Source organism: Haliotis cracherodii, unplaced genomic scaffold (genome assembly GCF_022045235.1).
Source record: "Haliotis cracherodii isolate W230 unplaced genomic scaffold, xgHalCrac1.p SCAF_19, whole genome shotgun sequence".
Lineage (NCBI taxonomy): Eukaryota > Metazoa > Mollusca > Gastropoda > Lepetellida > Haliotidae > Haliotis > Haliotis cracherodii.
The window spans coordinates 6,914,653-6,937,593 of record NW_027266274.1 but is presented as its reverse complement, the minus strand read 5'-3'; the positions used below and the strand labels follow the sequence as shown (position 1 = coordinate 6,937,593).

Genomic DNA, 22,941 nt, shown 5'->3' with positions numbered 1-22,941 from the left:
GGATCACTATCTGAATTGAATTGTGTAATTGAATCCTCCAAGCATGGATATTACCCCAAACTTGATTTTCAAATGCTGCCTTTTGTGCCAACTGGCAATGAGTTTGACTACATTACAATACCTTTTGTATCCAGTGTTTACACAATTTTGTTGAAAATTACAATAATTTAATAGGTACAGCAAAACCCTATTGTTATCCCCCTGCCACAAAGGAATGGGTGCCGTCCTTCTGTCACATTTCGTTTCCGTAGTAGATCTTGAAATATGTTCCATATATCTTCACCAAACTTGGCGCATAGATAGGTCTTGTGGTGAACTGGTGCCTTTTGATAGTTTGGGATTTAAAAATGATTTTTTTTCGAGTTTCCATGGCAACGACTTTGACTTAACTTGGCACATAATGTCATATCACAGTACTCTTGTTGGTAAGTTCTGCATTGCTTACGTGTATGTTACTCCAAAAGTGTCATGGACACAGTTGTTGCATTCACTGACTAATTTCATGCAGAAACACAACGCATTACAAATACAACAGTGTAACTGATCTTAAACCTACTCAACTATATATTCTTGTAAACCATACTCTGTACTTCACTTGCTTGATAACGGTGTTAGAACCTACACCGAAACCATCGCTCCTAGTTGTAATAAAGAAGTTGTTCGTCCATATGTCTCATCCTTTATCATTACAAATATAGTTACATATTCTATCATAAACTGCAGATGGTAAAAAAACAATGCCAGTAATAACTTTTCTTAGTGCTGCAATTACGCCATTTACAAAAAGGCCCAGTGAACATAGTTCACAGGAGCTAATGCATTGCACACAACCGGACATGTCATATTAGGGAGGGGATATGAGTATTTCATGCTTGTTTTGGATGCAACATTCACATAAACATTTTTGTCTGTATTAATCAATATCTGGATTAACGAATTAGTGGTAATGAGTAAGGTATCCGTGCCCCACATGACAATGAAAGTCATGAGTAAGGTATCCGTGCCCCACATGACAATGGAAGTCATGAGTAAGGTATCTGTGCGCCACATGACAATGGAAGTCATGAGTAAGGTATCCGTGCCCCACATGACAATGGAAGTCATGAGTAAGGTATCCCTGCCCCACATGATAATGAAAGTCATGAGTAAGGTATCCGTGCCCCACATGACAATGGAAGTCATAAGTAAGGTATCCCTGCCCCACATGACAATGGAAGTCATGAGTAAGGTATCCGTGCCCCACATGACAATGGAAGTCATGAGTAAGGTATCTGTGCCCCACATGACAATGGAAGTCATGAGTAAGGTATACATGCCCCACATGACAATGAAAGTCATTAGTAAGGCTATTAAATGTGTGTATTCCTCAACTGTCATCTTCCCGAGGCAAGTGAGTTAACTGACTATAAAAGTTCAGTTACCACCCTTGCCGAACTAGGCTGGTATTATGGAGTTACATTTTGGGTGGACTAACGAGTCTATGCATAGTCCAATCAAAATCGCGCACTGAAATCGAAATCCAGTTCGTTAACTGTCGTGCAGACTTCGGTCGATTGCAGGATTTGCAAAACATGTGCACCGCCAACACGTCAGCAGATATTTTCCAAATCTTTTCATGTTTTTAATCAAGGTGCTCACGTGATTTGATGTATTTCGCGATGTAAGACCCGTTTTATCACAATATAGATCTTGATTATCGAGCAGATCGTCCTGACTGGGCGCCACCATTTGGGTGAAACAAACGCAAGTGATACGAGAGGTGGAATCTCATTGGTCCATAGGAGAGGCTTAGAGGGGACATGACTGGTAATAGCCACTGGTGGCACTATGATTGAGCCCAGTAATTCTAGCCAAGTTCGGCAAGGGTGGAAACTGGACTTTTAAAGTCAGTTTACTCTCTTGCCTTGGGAAGATGCAGCATGTCAGCTGTATGTGGGAGGAAATCCTCAAGTAGACCAGAGCACATGCGTCTCCCACTTCTGTGAGTCCTCAAGTAGACCAGAGCACATGCGTCTCCCACTTCTGTGAGTCCTCAAGTAGACCAGAGCACATGCGTCTCCCACTTCTGTGAATCCTCAAGTAGACCAGAGCACATGCGTCTCCCACTTCTGTGAATCCTCAAGTGGACCAGAACACATGCGTCACCCACTTCTGTGAATCCTCAAGTAGACCAGAGCAAATGCGTCACCCACTTCTGTGAATCCTCAAGTTGACCAGAGCATGTGTCTCCTGTGAGACATTAACACAAAGACAAAGACTTCTTTTCTCCTCTTTTATTCACAACAACATCTTGTAATAAAACTGACTGAAAAGCACTGTTGATAAAATATCAATGACATGAGATAAGCACCTCGTTTCGACTTCACTAAAACAAACTGGCATTTTGTGAAATGAATTGAATTATTTCAGAATGTTGTATCAAGCTTGATTATTCTTAAGTATCAAAACACAGAAAATGAAATATTTCAAGCAGTTTCTAGGGACCATCTTCCATGTTTACAATTGAGGGAAAAGATCTACGATCACTGCCACAAAACAAGAAAACTGTGGAGATTTAAATTAGTGATACAAATGAAAAAACGACATACAGACTAAAGTGAGACAAATTATTTGACATTTTCCTGTCCTCAAAGGCATCAATACCTTGTTCCTGGACTGATACATTCAAGATGCTGACACAATAATTACTGTAATTAAGCAATCTACCATGTCTACAACTCTCATACTCACAAATGCCAAATGTTCCATCAACCTTACCCCCATCATATAATTCATATCACTAAATAAATTGTGGAAAAGTTGTCAACACATTGAACCTCTCTAAACATGAAGATGTAAGAATATAAGACTTCAATTTTTATAATAATATCCTTTAACGAAATCCTAACTACACAGAGCAACAAACAACAAGCATGGGTTGCTGGTATGACATCTTTGTTCCAGATGATGAGTGAGTGAATAGTTGTAGAATGCGGCAGTGATCAGTAACCTTCATCAAAGGAATCATTTATGGAGGGTGGTGGATATTTTTGAGAGGACGTTGGAGCGTTGCCAATGACAACAGAGACACGGTGTTATGTAAAGCACATGATGTAATGACTTACATTTGAACAAACAACTGAGGACAAATGAATAACTAGTGATGCATTGTTTTAGCACATGGTGCAATGATTTCACATAAAATAAATATAATAAAACTGGAAGCCGTGTAATATCACACACTGGACTGTCAGTTTTAACACATGGTGTTCTCACACTGGAAGCAGTGCCACACCATGGTGATTTCTGCTGTGTCAGAAGACAAGACGATATACTGCATGCCATTCTGTAATTAGTGAGTCATTGAGTTGGGTTTAATGCCGCTTTTAACAGTATTCCAGTTATATCACGGTGTGTCAGCTTAATGTGGGAGGAAAGCCCGAAGTGATGCAGATCTCAGACGTTTACCACTTCGGTGAAACCCACAGGCACGGGTATGGTGCTGACAAACCTAGAAACATAATCGGGGTGAACCGGGATTCGAACCCACAATCATAGGTTTCTGGTGTGTCCAAGGGACGCAACTCTGCCCAGCAAATCGCGGCGCCTTAGACGACTGGGCCACCTGTGGCCACACGTGGCCCCCCTTTCTGTAATTAACATGTAGTTAATGTTAAAGCTGTGGAAGAAGTGTTACATGACACATTGGAGTGTCATGACAAGACACTTTGTCAAAACACATTCTCAAAGTCATATGACAGGACATGTAACATGGTCAGACACATTGCATGACGACTTGATGTGACATACAATGTTATGTTATGACACATGACTCATGTGAGATAACACATATAACACCTGATAAGGGTCAGAGACATTATACAATGTTATGACGTGACACATGACTCATGTGACATAACACATATAAAACCCGATCAGGGTCAGAGACATTATACAATGTTATAACGTGACACATGACTAACGTTACATAACACATATAACACCTGATAAGGGTCAGAGACATTATACAATGTTATGACGTGACACATGACTAATGTTACATAACACATGAGGTGATGCACGAATGGTGATCTTTCATGAAGGGCTGGGACGGGTAACTCGGGTACTCGGGTTGGGTGGGTACTGAGTAGGACCTGGGTGCCCACAGGAATACCCGGACCCGTGGTTAGTCACATGATTATATTGTTTAATGGCAAAAAATATTTAGAACTCTATAGTGACACTATAAGTGACAAATTTCTTTCTGACTATACACACATTCCTTCTGACTTTATATGTTTGCATAATGATATAACTTCAGTCAACTTCAGATTATACATTTATCTAAATTTATTTTGACAGGTGTACGGTCAAACGTTTCCTAATCAGACATTTTGTACCTCTCTCGAGACCAATAGGGGGCACCCTGGTAATAGGGGGTAGGGTACTCGGGTAAGAAATTTGGACTTGTCCCAGCCCTACTGTCATGACACATTTTCCATGTCATATACTGCATTCAGTACATTGTTTTAACGCAGGCCTATGTCATAATATCAAGCGACATACAATGTCATAATGAAACACATGATCAATGTTACAGAACATATGACTCGTAATACTCCACAACCAATCAAGTTTGAACATGTCACAAATGCCACTAAGAAGCTCGAATTAAGTACAGGTGAAAATAAAACACACCAGTGACAAAACAAAAATAATGACGTATCTTAGATTTATCTCTCTAAGGAGGAGTTGGATTTAATGCCACTTAGAACAGTATTTCAGTTGTGTCATGTCTTGGGTGAAAGTGTGTCACAAACAGATTCTTGACACTTTGTTGAAATTTGGGTTTACATGGAACAAGCACACAAACAAAAGATGATATAAACTACACATCTGAACACATCAAACATACAGACAGTGGGAGACAATTTTGTTCATATGATTTTAACAACATTTTAGAAACTCAAACGTAATGTAAAATAAGTACTAAACTAATCATTGTTCACAAAAAATCAGCAGATATCTTTACTTATTGAAAAATACAAATCTGAAGCAGTGAGTGAGTATGGTTTTATTGCTTTTAGCAATATTCCAGCAACATCACGTCTGGGGTCACCAGAAATGGGTTTCACACATTGTACCCATGTGGGGAATCGAACCCGGGTTTTCGGCGTGACGAGCAAATGCTTTAACGACCAGGCTACCCCACTGCTCGTCAAATCTGAAGTAGGTTGAGACATTAAAATAAAGTCCTTAACTACATGCCCCTTCATACACACCAACTCCAACATACAAATACCAACTCACTGAAGCTCACCTGGTAATATATTCATAAGGTAAGGCATGATACTTGTCAAGATCAATACTTAAGTATCGGGTATTCATTGAAAGATACATGTTGCATATTAACAAGAATATTGTTATCAATATCTGCAGCATACTACCATGATTAGTGGGTAAACGTATGCTAAGGTGTGTGTTCACCAATCCATAGGTTTCATAGGAGATGGCAGACAAACAGGTTGTGATGCAAGCTGACATGTGTTTATTGGACAGGTGAGCTTAACATATCGGACATGCAGACCAGAACACAAATTAAATGTGTATCTTGTTAGTTTATACACTAGCATAAAAGTTATAAAACTTCATATTTTTCTTGTCATTTAGCATGCAAAACAGGAAAAAAGATCTGATCTGCCCTGGGCCTACAGCTAGCCACTGTCAGAAATACAGTGCCTGCACCGTCAAACATTGCCATTATGTATTCCGCCTACTGCAAGCAACAACAACCATGAAAACAACAGTAATTCAAACAACACCTTATCAAAATCCTGTTTTCTAGGGGTAAATGCTGTTTTCTGGGGATAAATGCTGCTTTCTCAAATTCTAGGACACCTAGGGTAAGGAATTAAAACATTTCTCAATTATCTTTGATGCAAAAATACAATCTATGGTAAAACCAACAAAGAGGTTAGGAAATGGATGGCATCATGTCAAAAGAAATGACTCATGTTGACTGTCATGACCTGTAGGAACTATCCACTTCTGCCAAGTGTCCGTTCCCTTCACAGTGGGAGGGTTAGGACAAAGCAGGCATGGACTCGGGGAAAACTCAGTCATCAGCAGGACTTGGTGAAGGACTCCTTTCATTGCTTCTTGCAGGAGATGAGCTTCTAGAGGCCTCAGACTCATCAGGTTCTTCCTGCTCACCATTTGTTTTTTCCACCGATATACTTTTGGAACGACTTCTGGATTTGGAGCGACTTTTAGACTTGCTGACAGATTTCTTTTCAGACCTGGAAATATAATTGGTACTTTCTTATTCATGTTGGCAGCATTAATTTACCAATGTCCAAACAGTGGGAATAACAGCCATAATAATCCAAACTGGCATATATACACAAGACATGACACAAGACATGACACAAGACTTGACACAAGACATGACACAAGACATGACACAAGACTTGACACAAGACATGACACAAGACTTGACACAAGACATGACACAAGACATGACACAAGACTTGACACAAGACATGACACAAGACTTGACACAAGACATGACACAAGACATGACACAAGACTTGACACAAGACATGACACAAGACATGACACAAGACTTGACACAAGACTTGACACAAGACATGACACAAGACATGACACAAGACTTGACACAAGACATGACACATGACATGACACAAGACTTGACACAAGACTTGACACAAGACATGACACAAGACATGACACAAGACTTGACACAAGACATGACACAAGACTTGACACAAGACATGACACATGACATGACACAAGACTTGACACAAGAAGTGTACAATACATCCCTCCAAATTCACACTTGTCCATGAACTAGTAATTGGATGATAGACCCATATATCGGTGGATCGCGTTTTTTTACTTCTTGATACAAGTATCTATTACAATCACACTTTAAGTAAAAAGTATTGATTCTTTCCTTAAAAATATTCTCTAATAAATGTTACACCAAACACTAATTACTTGTGAAAACGACATAATCGAACCCAGAATTCCACGGGGCATGACATGATGCCGAGTGTCTGTTGTTATTAACGTAAAGAAAGTTTGCTGACCTGCTTCGAGATCGACTCCGAGATGCTCTCTTCTTCTTGTCCCTGCTACGGCTTCTGCTTCTGCTGCTGTGGCGACTACGTTTACTATGTCTGTCACGGCTTCGGCTGCGACTTCGGCTCCTCTTCCTCCTTTCTCGGCTCCGACTTCTTCGAGATCGGGATCTAGATCGGGATCGGTAGCTGTAAGGGGAAATAATGGAGTCACTCACTCACTTCAACTTCTCACAGCTTGTGCACACAGATGACATTAACACTGCAGCGACAGAGATGGGCTTAACGCATCTTTGAATATTATTTCAGTCGTGAGGGAAGAAACCAAAAGTGAAGTGAACATTTATTACTTTGATCAAACCCAATAACACATGACGGTTCTGCCAGAAAAAGAACCCTTCACAGGACAAATCTCAGTTTGTTTGTCTGTTGTTTAAAAGTAAAACCTCAGCAATATTCCACCTGCAGTTTCTAACTGTGTTGTTTTGCTGTTTAAAGCCTCACAGCAATATTTCAGCTACAAAAGGTGGCCTATTAATAATCATGTCTGTACCAGACAATCCAGTGACTGACATCATGAGCATCAATCTATGCAATCTATCCTGACACTATTATAACAAGCATAGTCGCCTATTAAGACAAGCATGGGATGATGAAGACCAATTCTAACCCGGATTCATTTTGCAAAACCATTACTGGTCCAGCATAATTATGCACAATAGAAACGAGATATAATATACTGGATTGTTGAGGATAAGTGGCCAATGGGTCTCTGTACAAGCCAAAGTTCCCAAAATTCCAACACAATGATGAACTCAATGAGTGAGTGAGTGAGTTGGGTTTAACGCCGCTTTTAACAGTATTCCAGTTATATTGCGGCGTGTCAGCTTAATGTGGGAGGAAAGCCCAAAGTCATGCAGGCCTCAAGACGTTTACCACTTCAGTGAAACAAACTGACAAACCTAGAAACATAATCGGGGCGAACTGGGATTCGAACCCAAAATCATAGGTTTCTGGCGTGCCCAAGGGACGCAACTCTGCACAGCGAATCACAGCGCCTTAGACAACTGGGCCACCCGTGCCCCCTGAACTCAATGAAGACACTACAGTCGTTCAGGTGGAAACACATGGGTCCAGACCAATTACCTGTGTAAATGTTGGGTCAGGCAACCGATGTGGGGTCAGGGGACCCATATTTCACAGGAATAGAGAGTCATGTATTTTTCAGGGGTCAATCTGAGCCACTGACACCTTATAGAGCACAAAAAGTATAATGTCTGGAGTTACCTCCCCCTTCTCCTCCTTGGTGATGGAGATCTGTATCGACTGCTTCTACTCGACCTCCGGGGACCGAAAGACCGGTCATCTGGACAATCTCGGGCCCAGTGCCCTGGACGGTGGCAGCGATAGCACTCATCATATCCCTGGCAAGAAATCATCAAAATAACTATATGTTACATGTCAACAAAATCGGGGAATGTAAAATACAATGAGGCCTTTTCTTTCAAGTCTAGTGTACAGACTTTGATTTCTCTAACCATTGGTCAGTGGTTAAATAAAAATAAACTTTGACACATAAATTTTGTTTTTTTGCGAAAAAAGAAAGAGAAGCGAGGAAGAATTTTTCACAAATTGGCAACGTTTGCTCAGCGTTTTTGAAGCACTTTATATTATTTACATCGGAACGAAGCCACACCCTGTTTTTGTAAAGCAATGAAACATATTTGAGCGAACATCTAATCGTTGTTTCGCATGTACTGCCAGGGCTGTATTACTACTAGTCTTTCTCAGTCCGGGAACAGCAATAGGGAGGCTAGTGGACAATACAATGTTGGTCCACATCACTGATTCTTAGGGTCATCAGATCCATAAACCAAGAAACAGAAACAAGAACACCAGTGCTCAATACATGAAGTTTTACATGAGCCTCTCAGTAGCCACTGGTCAATGATTGGAGTTTCAAAGCCATCAATATGCAGGTTCTGCACAGATTACGAACAAATGTAATACATGCATGGGCCACAGTGTGTGGTCTTGTTTTAAGATCTTTGTTTGTTTGTTGTTTAGCGCCGCACTCAGCAATATTCCAGCTATATGACAACGATGATCGAAGGCTGGACCAGACAATCCAGTGATTGACATCATGAGCATTGATCCACGCAATTGAGACCGATGACATGCATCAACCAAGTCAGCGAGTCTGACCACCCGATCCCGTTAGACGCCTTTTACAACAAGCGTAGTCACCTTTAACAGCAAGCAGGGGTTGCTGAAGACCTATTCTACCCCGGATCTTCACGGGTCTTTTAACAGATTAAAAGCATAGAATTCAGAATACAAAGATACAAAGAGGAAAACAACAGTGTCACAAAAATACAAAAATAGCATGTATCCTGGTACAATCAGAGTACAAGAGGTACAGTAGCTCACCTTAAAGCATTGGTACAAAACTGAGGAGATGCTGAACAGATACATGCTGAACAACTACGAATAACAGCTCTGAACTAAAGCAGTTGCACACAACTTCTGTATTCAAACAATGTTTTTTGTTTGTTTGTTTGTTTGTTAAATGTCATACTCGGCAATAATACTCCAGCTTTAATGGCGGCCTAGAAATAATCATGTCAGGACAAGACAATCCCGTCATTGACATCATGAGCATAAAACTACGCAACTGGGACTCAATGACATGCATCAACCACGTCAGCAGGCCTGACCAGCTGATCCCGTTATTCACCACATACAACAAGAATAGTCGCCTCTTAAGACAAGCATGGGTTGCTGAAGACCAATTTTAACCCACATCTTCGTGGGTAGTACTCATACAAAGGACAAGCGATGCCATCAGTTTTATGGATCATTTGAGGATGGTCTGTTTAATTAAAGCCTTCTATCATTTAAAAACAGCATCATTTCAGTTTCCACAGACTTGCATGAAAATGAAGAAAGCTTTTATTTGCATGTATTTTTTGTTTAACACTGCACAAAGCAATATTCCAGCTAAATGACAACAATCTGTAAATAATCGAGTCTGAACCAGACAATCCAGTGATCCACGGCGTCGGGGTACAACGACATGGGGCCATGAACAAAGTCTGGCTACCCAACCCAATTGTCTCTTACAACCACCATGCTTGGGGTCAATACAGTGTAATACACACGTTTTTATATTTTAGTAAAAAAGCATTTACAACTGTGCTCATTTTCTAAAAAACGTGTCTGATAAATGCACTTTTGCTCTCTTGTTGACCCTGTCCTGTCACAAAAGTCTACCTGCATCTAAAACACGAGACTGTCTTAGAAGTCAGGAAATCCAACCAAAAAACAATTAGTGGTGATTATCTCAAATTGTGAGTGTGACAATGTTTTGTATATTTATCTGATATTTTTCATTGCATGGCAGGATAATAAGAACATTCTCCAACCCTTTGAAAGCAAAACATCCAAAAGTGTTGCCATTTTTCTTTGTTTGGAGACTTTCTTTGTTTGGGACAGGGACATAGGGACATGGACATAGGGACAGGGACATGGACATAGGGACAGGGACATAGGCACATGGGGACATAGGGACAGGGGGACATAGGGACAGGGACAGGGACATGGGGACATGAATGAGGGGACATGGACATAGGGACAGGGACATAGGGACAGGGACATAGGGACAGGGACATAGGGACAGGGACATAGGGACAGGGACAGGGACATAGGGACATGGACATAGGCACATGGGGACAGGGACATAGGGACAGGGACAGGGACATAGGGACAGGGACATAGGGACATGGACATAGGGACAGGGACAGGGACATAGGGACAGGGACATAGGGACAGGGACATATGCACATGGGGACAGGGACATATGCACATGGGGACAGGGGGACATAGGGACAGGGACATGGGGACAGGGACAGGGACATAGGGACAGGGACAGGGACATGGACATAGGCACATGGGGACATAGGGACAGGGGGACATAGGGACAGGGGGACATAGGGACAGGGACATGGGGACATGAATGAGGGGACATGGACATAGGGACAGGGACAGGGACATAGGGACAGGGACATGGGCACATGGGGACATAGGGACAGGGGGACATAGGGACAGGGACATGGGGACAGGGACAGGGACAGGGACATAGGGACAGGGACATAGGGACAGGGACATAGGCACATGGGGACATAGGGACAGGGGGACATAGGGACAGGGACATGGGGACAGGGACAGGGACATAGGGACAGGGACATAGGGACATAGGCACATGGGGACATAGGGACAGGGGGACATAGGGACAGGGACATAGGGACAGGGGGACATAGGGACATAGGGACAGGGACAGGGACATAGGGACAGGGACATAGGGACAGGGACATAGGCACATGGGGACATAGGGACAGGGGGACATAGGGACAGGGACATGGGGACAGGGACAGGGACAGGGACATAGGGACAGGGACATAGGGACAGGGACAGGGACATAGGGACAGGGACATAGGCACATGGGGACATAGGGACAGGGACATAGGGACAGGGACATAGGCACATGGGGACAGGGACAGGGACAGGGACATAGGGACAGGGACATAGGCACATGGGGACATAGGGACAGGGGGACAGGGACATAGGGACAGGGACATGGGGACATGGACATAGGGACAGGGACATAGGGACAGGGACAGGGACAGGCACATGTAGATCATGACAAGGGAACTGCATGTGTTCAGTAGTTTGAAAATCGAAGAGCTTACAGGAACAGCATTAATGGACGGACAGACAACGAAGACAATGACATTAGCTCATTTTGATGATGTCAAGGTGAGCTAAAAACAAACATGGCCACTGTTTTATATATGTTACATCAATGGCCAAAGATACTTTCATAGAATGTACATGATAGTAGTCATGGTAGCAGTAGAAGTACTTGTAAGAATAAGGGGAAACTTGCCACAGGGAGGCCCATATGGACCAAAATGTTTGTGATGTTTGTTTCTTGTTTTATGCCACACTTAGCAATACTCCAGCCAATGATGGTAAATAATCGAGTCTTAACCAGACAAACTAGAAACTGCTATTGTTCAACGATATCACAATACAGTCTGAATATCTTTATAATTTTGCATAACATAACTTTAACATTGACATTCACAAGCTAAAAATTAGGAAATATTTCTCAGAAAAACTAGTTCAATATGGATGTTACTACGATGTACCATGACCTACATACACATGTACATTTAAAACATAATGAGATGAGTTTAATGCTGTTTTGAACAGTATGTTAGTTATCATGAAGTCTCAGCTGAATAAGGGAGGAAATCCACGTAACTCTTGTGCGAGACGTACTACCTCGGAGTGAGTGAGTGAGTGAGTGGGGTTTAACAACACTTTTTTAACAGTATTCCAGTTATATGGTCGTTCATGTGGGAGGAAAACCTGAAGTGATGCAGGTCTGACATTTACCACTTCAGTGAAACCCACGAGAACGGGTATGGTGCTGACAAAGCTAGAAACATAATCAGGGCCAACTGGGATTTGAACCGATCATAGGTTTCTAGCGTGCCGAAGGGTGCAAATATGCACAGCTAACTTGAAGCACCTTAGACAACTGGACCACTCATGCCCCCGTTACAACCTTAGATTTGCTGTTTAACGCCGCACTCAGCAATATTCCAGCCATATGACGGCGGTCTGTAAATAATCGAGTCTGGACCAGACAATCCAGTGATTGACATCATGTACATCGATCCACACAATTGGGATACAATCACATGCGTCAACCAAGTACAACCTTAGAAAACCCACAACCATGGGATTGGTGCTGACAAACCCAAGGATCATAATCAGGGCAAATCTGGGATTCAAACCCATGATCATCGGATCGTAAGGGACACAACTCAGCAAGGTGTGGCACCTTAAACCACTGGGCACCCATCTCCCACATAAATGCAATGAATCAAGGTACAAAATGGTACAAAACATTGAAAGATGAAAGCTGTTGTCAGTCTTGTATAATCTGACAATAAAAACAATATAGAAATGTAAGAGGTGTGGACCGATCAATTCTTACATTATCCGCCCTACGGACCGGCTTCTCTACATCCCAGTTGAATGGCTGTCTTACCAAAGGTCGCCTTGGGTTGCCCTTAGCCCACTCCACAATAATGCTGGAGCCACACAGTTCACGCCCATTCTCATACTTGACAGCATCCTGAAATTAGTTCCATGTGTGAGGCACTCTCCTCATCCAATCAAGCCACAACAGGATCACAAACAGCATACAAATAACATGCCTGATTTAAGTCGACACATCCCCTAGCCTATCTCCACAACCTTCAAATTATCTCCGCAACTAAGACCCTCAGCATATTTACTGTAGAGGCATAGCCACAACCTGTCAACCTTTCTTTAAAATCTTAACCTTGTAATCTTAAAAGTTCAAATTCGAAAATTAAAGTTGAAATGTTGACAGGTGTAGTATCAACTCTAGCCTAATATCACATATCTTAAACTGGGTTAACACTGTGGTCATATTCAGTTGATGAAGGATGCAGAGAAATGGTTGATTTGAGAAAGTTTACGTGATAAAACTTTCTTAAGTGTCTTATTCCTAATAAGAAATTCAAGCACTTAACAGTTACATCATTAAGGAAACTTGTCAATATCAACATCAGTTTAAGATATGTGAACAAAGCCCTTCAAAGTTTTCCTGTTTCAAGCTTAACTACACATCATGCATACATGTAAGCATATAAATAGTCAAAGATATTTCATGAAATAATCCACAAGCAGTTGGCTCTACAAAAAAATAAACCTCTCTACATTTCAATCCCGGAAACAAAGAATAATTGTGGCAGTGATAGCATAATTAACACAAGGCCATCATAAATTAATTATCAGTGTTTCACCCTCTTTCACCTCACTACCAAATACACCATCTTACAATTAAAAATTTTCCCCGAGTACATACATACAAACAAAAAGGCCCTTATTTATTTGACGAACTATACCCTATGCAAAGTTCTACCAACAGAACACGCTACAATGTGTTTGTTGTTTAATACCACTCAGCAATTTCCCAGCTATTTGGGCAGACTGTAACTATTCAAGTCTGGACCAGACAATCCAGTGATTGACATCATGGGCATCGATCTATGCAATTGAGATACGATGACATGCATCAACCAAGTCAGCAAGTGTGACAACACAATCGCTTACGACAAGTTGAGTGAGTGAGTATGGTTTTTCACCACTTTTAGTAATATCCCATCAATATCACGGTGGGGGACACCACAAATAGGCTTCACACATTGTATCCATTTTGGGAATCGAACCCGGGTCTTTGGCGTGACGAGCAAACGCTGTAACTACGAGGCTACCCGAGCGCGCAAGACCAATTCCAACCCAGATCTTCACAGGTATGCTACCATACTCATCAACAGCTAAGTGAACAGGGCCCCGTTCCACAAAGCGGTATTAGCGCTAAGATGATCGTAACTCTCATACTTTAACATAGGCTTACGATGATCGTAGCGCTAAGATCGCTTTATGGAACGGGGCCCAGATGTCTAGTTTGTTTTTAAAAAAATAATGAATCACACAGAACATTTTTTAAATACCCGGATGAAAATCTAATGATTAATTTATCTTGGCCTTAGAGCAACATAGTACTAAAGATGAAAATTGACACTACAGAATCTAACAAAGCCGCTGCTGCCCCACACACCCACAAGAGACTTAAGGATACAAGAGAACACATGAACATACTACAACCAAATAGTTTGTCCTGAAGTCAGACGAACAAATCGGAAAACATTACACAAACATAGAACATTGAAAACAAGTGAGAAAAGAAAGAAAGTACTATCAACAGTCAACATTAACATGGTAACGAATGGCAAATATACTTCAGGTCTGGGGCCAGGAAGATGATAAGAGTTCATAATGGACAAGGGTGGAATCATTTGCTTTGAACCTAGACTGAGACACTGAGAAAACACATATTCAACTTTATCTTGAAATGAGAAAAGATGTGTTTTTGTGCTCAAGTCTTTTCCCATACACATCAAATGAGATTCGAACACATACAGCAACACTGTTGCATTTGAGTATCTTATGTCCATATACCCAGAATTTAATGATTTGGGAGGCCATTCTGCCAAATATTACAAAAGTTGAATATCCGTTTTTACAGTGTCTCAGTATATATATTGAAGTTCTAAAATGTTACTTTTGTTGCAAAAAGTTGCCATCATGGAAATTGGCCAAGAGACACAATGTACTATCTAGTGCTGTTCTTCAGTCTGAACATAGATAACTGGGGCTCTGACATGCCCAACATTGATCAACACTTGATAGCTTCATTTCCCTTGTGCATGTTTTGAAACAATTATATTAAATCTTTCTACTGATGATTGTTTGTTTGTTGTTTAACGCCACACTCTGCAATATTCCAGCAATAGGACGGCAGTCTGTTAAAAATCAATTCTGGACCAGACAAACCAGTGATTAATATCATGATCATTGATCCAACTGGGATCTGATGACATGCATCAACCAAGTCAGCAAGCCTAACCACCTGATCCAGTTAGTCGCCTCTTACTACCAAGCATACCTGCCTTTTACAGCAAGCATGGGTTGCTGAAGACCTATTCTACCTTGGATCTTCATGGGTCTTGAAGAAAAACAAGTAACAGATGTATTACATTATTATACAGTTTCATAAACATGTCATTCAATATCAATTTTACATCACAACAAATCATTTGATCACTTGACCAATTATTCAATCAATAACAGCATATAATACATTGTGTCTCATCATTCTCACATGAGTGTTTTATCTTCACATTTCAAGATTCTTCAGGACATGCTTCCTGGCCGCCTGACCCTTCATAAACAATGCTAACCTAACAGGAAAGTGTAAGAAGAAGATACAAATTGTTGTTTATACACATACTGGTAACCATGGTAACAAGGGCAAGCCGCCTGGGTGCGGCAAGGCCTAGATGTTGGCGCGAGAAGCCGGCAAGTGTAGAACCACGGCAAGGTCTCATGGTCAGAGATTTGGTCACATGATCGGGGTAGGAACGATTCTGGCGGAAGGGTTGTACCCAGGGAACTATGGCTAAGGCCAGCGGAGGAACTGGCCTGGCTCAAGGTCAAGGTCTAGGTCATTGGAGCCTGGCTAAAGGTCATGGTCATTGCTGCCTTGCTAAAGGTCATGCTTTGCCGTGACAGGATCAGGGGGAGCTGGCTTGGTGGGTAGCTATATAGTATATTGCATTCAATATTAGTCATCATATCAGTTTGGAAATTTATTCAAATATACAGAATTATTCATCACTTTGAAACAGATCGAAAATGGAGTACATTAAAAGCAAGAAACTAGGTGAAAAACTTATCTGATTATAACTGTCTGGATATATAAAGAAGACATTTCTTATTACTGTTACAAAGTTATAATGAACCAGAATGGTGTAACTGGAGATATTCATTACAGATTATCATTACTGTCATAGAGGTCCTAATGATGAACATTAATATTGGAATGTACTGATGATGAAACTACAGAAATCGTAACCTGCAGATAGTCATTAAACTTAATTACTTCTTTTGGAAATTAGTGTTTTAAACTGACAGTTGTTTGTATTTACCTCTCCATCTCGACGGTCTTCAAAATCAATAAATGCATAAGCTGAAACACAGGTGTGCATGTTGGAATTAAACTTCACACATACATGACTACATAAAATATACTACGCAAAAGGTTTGTTTGTTTGTTTGTTATTAACGCTGCACTCAACAATATTCCAGCCATAAGTAAAATTGTCAGTCTGGACCAGGCAATCCAGTGATTGATATCACGAGCATCGATCCACGTAATTGGGATATGATGACATGCATCAACCAAGTCAGCGAGTCTGACCACCAGATCCTGTTAGTCGCCTAGACAAGCATAGTCGCCTTTTATGGCAAGCATGGGTTGCTGAAGACCTATTCTACCCCAGATCTTCATGGGTCCTACTCAAAAGAAGCAACTCTTAAAAGTCCAGTTTCCACCCTTGCTGAAACAGGCTGGAGTTTCTGGACTATAACAAGTTAGGTCTCTTCTAACTCAGCAATATTCAACCTATATGACTGAGGCCTGTTAATATATCAAGCCTGGACCAAACAGTCCTTTGATTAATATCACAAGCATCGATCTATGCAATTGGGATACGAAAACATCCATCAACCAAATCAGCGCGCCTGACCACCCGATCCCTATAGCTGCATTTTACGACAAGTCGCTATGTGGCTGAAATAATGACTATGCAGCGTTGAATTTTTACTGACTCACTTTTAGGACAACCATAGTCGCCTCTTACGACAATCATGGATTGCTGAAGACCAATTCCAACGAAGATCTTCACAGGCCGTTAGTAGATTTAGTCTCACCAGTATTGCTACATATTGAAGGAACTGTACAGTAAATAATCTAAATGCTTTCCAGTTAGTTAATTCAAAACAGAGTAATTCTCACCCATTTCAGCACCTGAAAATAAAAAAAGTTTAAGTGTTAAGTTTGATCTCTTCGACAAAGACTGAAATGCAGTACATGAAGACTTTTGTGTACACTAAAATGATCAGTGCCTGTTCCGCACAAGTCATAAACAACTTTTCATTTGATCCAAATTTTAATTTTTATTTCCGTTTGGGTGTTGCTTAACAATGCACTGAGGAGTATTCCAGCCATATGACAGCAATCTGTAAATATCAGACAATCCAGTGATTGATATCATGAGCAGCGATCTCAACAATTGAGTGAGTATGGTTTTACGGTGCTTTTAGCAATATTCCAGCAATATCACGCAGGGAAACCAGAAATGGTCTAAACAATTGAGAGATGAGGACAAAATCAACCAAGGTACCGAGCCTGATGACTCATCCATTAAGTCGCCTCTATGCGAGCATCGCTTGCTGGGCACCAATTCTTACCCAGAGACCCACAGGTGTTTTATTTAATGACAAATGTTGCTGTTTAAAAGAAATGACAACAAAATTGCGTCATGGACAAAATGATTATGAAATGAAGTATGTTACACATTGATCCTGTTGCATTGCACTGTGTATACAAAATGTCTGTTTATTAAGAAAAAAGCTCTCTTTCCTGCCTGTAGTCCTTTTTAATCAGAATATTTATTCACATTGGGTGTTCATAGTGTTTTTGTTTTGTTTTGTTTGTTTGGGGTGGGTGGGTGTATTCAATAATTTTTACTCTCTTGGATCCAGTTAACGGGCCGTGTAAACCGATAAGACAACCTTTTTAAAATTAGATCTTCATCTCTGCTCTCTCCGGTAACTTTTCATTTGCATGTGTTCATATGGAGCTCCAAGTGAGTCCCATGTTACATAAGCAGTGTTTATAATAAAAAAAGATGCAACGCTGCCATGAAGACCCAGTCTTCAGAGACTGCAGGCCCAGACTAAACTCTTCTGGCCCTTATTTATAAAACTGCAGCTTATTGTGACAAATAAATTAACATTGAAATTGAAGGACCCATGCAACATTGGAACAGCACCGACACTGCACATGAGCCAGGTAATTGCACATCTGTTATACACTGCAATAGACACGTGACAGAGCGCATGTACCGTTTTCGATATAATAAACGCCCAGGGCGCTCTCAAAATTAGAAATATTATTCTTATTAGAATATTATTTTGGTGAAAAACAACAGAGATGAAAGATCGTAAATTTCGAGGTTTATGTTGACAGCCTGAAATATTTATATACAAAAGATATATTTTTTCCAGAATTTAATGTCCCATAATTCAGGGTGCATAAAACACACATATTACATTTATCAATTGTGATACAATGATCAATCAAAATGGGTGCTTTTTTGGATTGTTCACGAGCCAATTTTTTAGCAAATATCGCCGTGGGCGCTTATTAGAGCGGGGCGCTAATTATGTCGAATATGGTATACATGTGATGCCTGCATACTGATAGTCATAATTGTGCGCAAGTTGAAAACGCCACATTGGGTCATTTTGAACAGTGTTGTTACACAAGTAGGTTTTCAAATTTCTTCATGTGTATTTGTACACAATCAACCCAAAATTAACTGGGTTATAACGACTTAGTCTGCATATTTTACACAAATGTGCAGCATATCTGCAGTGTTAGAACTTAACACTAGCCTGCTAGCCTGAGGCTTGTACAAATCCCTGCGGGCTAGTACAAACGTCCCCACTGTTTTATCATTACAAAGCAGGGATGAGTATGAATATTTACTAGGGCCGGTACGGGTAACTCGGGTGGGTCCTGAGTAGGACTCGGGTACCCACAGGACTACCCGGACCCATGGTTAGTCACGTGATATATTGTTTAATGACAAAAATTATCTAAAGCTCTATGGTCACACTACAAGTCACTAATGTTCCCATTTCTTTCTGACACTGCACCCATTCCTTATGACTTTTATATGTTTGAATAAAGATAAAACTTCTTGCAGTAAACTTAAGTGTATGCATGACCAGATTGTTTTACACGTATATCTAAATACATTTTGCTAGGGCTACAGTCAAATGTTTCCAAATCGGACAGTTTGTACCTATCTCTAAATATCTACAATGGGTATCCGGGTAGGGATGGGTAATAGGGTGGTGGGTATCCGGGTAGTAAATTTGGACTCGTCCCAGCCCTAATATTTTCCTTTTCAGCTGAAACTTCTTTTCAATGGAGCATGGTCCATAATTGGGGATGTTTAAGAAGTTTGTGGTCAATAAAATTCATGGAAATTTGCGGATCCGCGGAAGATCCTCACCCCTGACAAAAGCCATTTTGTCTATACCCGGGGTAGTAAAGCTTCTGAGTTTAGTTCTAACCCTGTATCTCGAACTCTTGGTCGGTTGTAATGACTGACTGACTGAGTATGGTTTTACGCCGCTTTTAGCAATATTCCAGCAATATTACGGTGGGGGACACCAAAAATGGGCTTCACACATTGTACCCATGTCGGGCATCGAACCCGGGTCTTCAGCGTGACGAGCCAACGCTTTAACCAGTAGGCTACCCGACCGCCCCGCGGTTGTAATGAGGGAGTAGGAGGGGCTAAGTAAAGGGAAACCACAATATTGTTTTAATGATACCCTGGATCTGTGTCAGTTTCTCCATAACTTTTCCATGGTTATCAAGTTATGACATTGCTTGATTTATAATCAGGAAATGTGATCATATCAAGCAAAATAAATGACATAAATGCACAGACACATATATTCTGCTAATTGTGAGCTATATTTTAATGTTGATATAAGCACGTGATGTTAGCGAGTGTCTTGGTTGGTTTGTTGTTTAACGCCGCACTCAGCAATATTACAGCTATATGACAGCGGTCTGTAAATAATCGAGTCTGGACCAGGCAATCCAGTGATTGATATCATGAGCATCGATCCACACAATTGGGATCAATGACATGCATCAACCAAGTCAGCGAGCCCGACCACCCGATCCCGTTAGTAGCCTTTTACGACAAGCATTGTCGCCTTTTACGGCACGCATGGGTTGCTGAAGACATTAGCAAGTGTCAGCTAATTGACATGGTGCAGTGTTAAAAATTAAGCATGCAAGTCAATGTGTTCTTGTCATAACCATAATATTATAAATGAAAGTTTTAGGAGGTTCCTAGATTTGTAACACTTCAAGGATCGCTTGAAAAAATCCTTATTACACTTTGAACAGGTCATTTTGTATCCAGGTTGTTTCGTGACACATTAGCTCTGTATCCATTATGCCATTTTGTAACCAGAATGGTTCATATTTGTGGGTTATTTTGTATCCCTTTCTGTCATGTATTTAAGTGCAACTTTTTCCATGTCAGAAATTGGTTACAGTTCTTGTAGAATATAACATGTGGATCACATAATCGCAACATTAAACATAAGCAAACTTTGGAACAGTATCGTGTCTGAGCCAAAACCTTTTTGAGTCCACTAGCGCAAACTTGTCTCTCCTTTATTTTCAGTAAATTTTACTGTTCTCGTATGGCGTTTATTAGCTCATTTTACTACACAGAACAGTATTACAAACGGAGTTCAGACTTGTGGCTTGTGTCGCAGACTGAGCATATATCATGCCTGCGAAAGCAGAAACTTTTAGTAGGAAGTTTTCATGTTTTAACACTGGACTTGGCTCCAATGAATTCATGTAATCAGATTAACTAAATGATATTAGAGTAACCAAAATATTGGTATACAAAACAATCAGGATACAAAATCTTTGAAAATGACACAAAACCCTTTGAACATGGATCTGATCAGTTCATTTTCAACTTTTGAAAGGATAATAAAAAAGAGCTTGTATCAAATGGTTGACATTTTAGCAGGTTCAATTCAACATGTCTATGATAAAATTATCACTGACAGTACAAATATCAGTGAAGAGTGAGTTACTGCAGGCTGCTGCTCCCGGTTAATTGCATTAGGCCTAACCTAACCACAATATGTTAATTCGTTGTGAATGTGATATTCATAGCCGTCACAGCTGTCAATGCGTCAAGGGTGATCGAAAACCGAATTCTTGGCATAGTGTTGTCACATAAATGGGTAACTGTTGTGTTCTAAAACTCGTGCAACATTAAACTAGATATTACCATATTTAACATCACATCTTAACATTCTGCCATAAGGCTCAAATAAATCCTCGAGATCTCGCACTCGAGTGCTCTTGCTGAGACGACCCACAAAGAGCTGGCCTTCCGCTCGTCTCGACATGGCTGCTGCACAAATGTGTGCAGTCGAATGAAATCGGGTGACTACGCCGCCGGCCGGTGGTGTATTTACGTCTTCGAGATAAACGAGATTTGAGATGGGGAGTCCGATTGACATGGCTATAATGAATATCAGTATTTGTTTCGTATCATTTTCATTTTTTCATAAATAGAGACAGACACGCTCACAGTGTATCAGTAAAATAAATCTTATGTCTTTCTTGATTTCGAATGATGAAATAAAGGCTATACACATTCGAAACATAAATTAGGCTTGTAGTTACATACTATTATCAGAACGACGTATAATATGGTATTCGCGAGATGCATAAACTCGTGGTGGAAAGACTATTCTTTCCCAATAGCTTAAATAAGCGGTAAATCGACTATTACATATTCATTCCTTTTGATCTCTGATATATATAGTCTTTATTTATTATGTATTGTAGGCCACAGGCCCATTATACATTACAGAGTATACAGTGAGAGAGAAACATTATAATACCAAATTTTAGGTGATTTACACAAGACGTAGTTTCATTGCTTTGTAAATAAATACGCATAGATTTTGAATGATTATTACATTTTTTGATGCCATTAAGATATCAAACGTATATATGGAGGGGTACAGTTAAAACTTTTTGGGTATATATTATTGTCTTAAATGTACATATCTCTGATATAGATTTTTTATTTTAATTTCAATCCCTCGTTTTAGTTTTTGTAGTCAATGAATACCATTCTGTTTACAACCCCCCAAAAAACAAAAACAAACAAACAACAACAACAACAACAACAGCAACAACAACAAAACAAACCCAACAACAAACAAACAAAAAAAACCAACAGATTTGTGCTAGTTTCGTGTCTCAATTATTTTTTGGCCATTCGCACTAAAATTTGTAGCCATTTTCACTGCAGTGTGTAGCCATTTTCACTGCAATGTGTAACCATTTTCATTGCAATGTGTGACCATTTGGTGCCATTTTCTCCCCTACCCTTGTGTCTTGTTCACGAATGTGTGAAGTCCATTTCTGGTGTTCCTCGGGCGCTGTGATATTGCTGGAATATTGATAAGGCGGCGTATAACCATACTCACTCAGTCA

At 40.5% G+C, this 22,941-nt stretch overlaps 1 protein-coding gene across 1 annotated transcript; it reads right to left on the bottom strand.

The window, feature by feature from the left end:
• Positions 1-2,271: 2,271 nt before the first annotated feature.
• LOC139466719 (serine/arginine-rich splicing factor 7-like) lies at positions 2,272-21,840 on the bottom strand. Its single transcript, XM_071248364.1, has 7 exons — positions 21,719-21,840; positions 17,605-17,616; positions 16,736-16,776; positions 13,150-13,290; positions 8,370-8,506; positions 7,092-7,271; positions 2,272-6,278 (listed from the first exon to the last, which is right to left on the bottom strand). The coding sequence occupies exons 1-7, from the start codon at positions 21,837-21,839 to the stop codon at positions 6,095-6,097; spliced, it is 816 nt and encodes a 271-aa protein (XP_071104465.1). The 5' UTR covers position 21,840; the 3' UTR covers positions 2,272-6,094.
• Between the last annotated feature and the right edge of the window lie 1,101 nt (positions 21,841-22,941).

Excerpts from the sequence above, each read along its gene's own strand:
- LOC139466719 (XM_071248364.1), bottom strand. The coding sequence starts at position 21,839 with ATGTCGAGACGAGCGGAAGGCCAGCTCTTTGTGGGTCGTCTCAGCAAG. Across the intron at positions 13,291-16,735 it reads AAGACCGTCGAGATGGAGAG|GATGCTGTCAAGTATGAGAA; the intron begins GTAAATACAAAC and ends AACTAATTTCAG. Across the intron at positions 6,279-7,091 it reads CGGAGTCGATCTCGAAGCAG|GTCTGAAAAGAAATCTGTCA; the intron begins GTCAGCAAACTT and ends TTATATTTCCAG.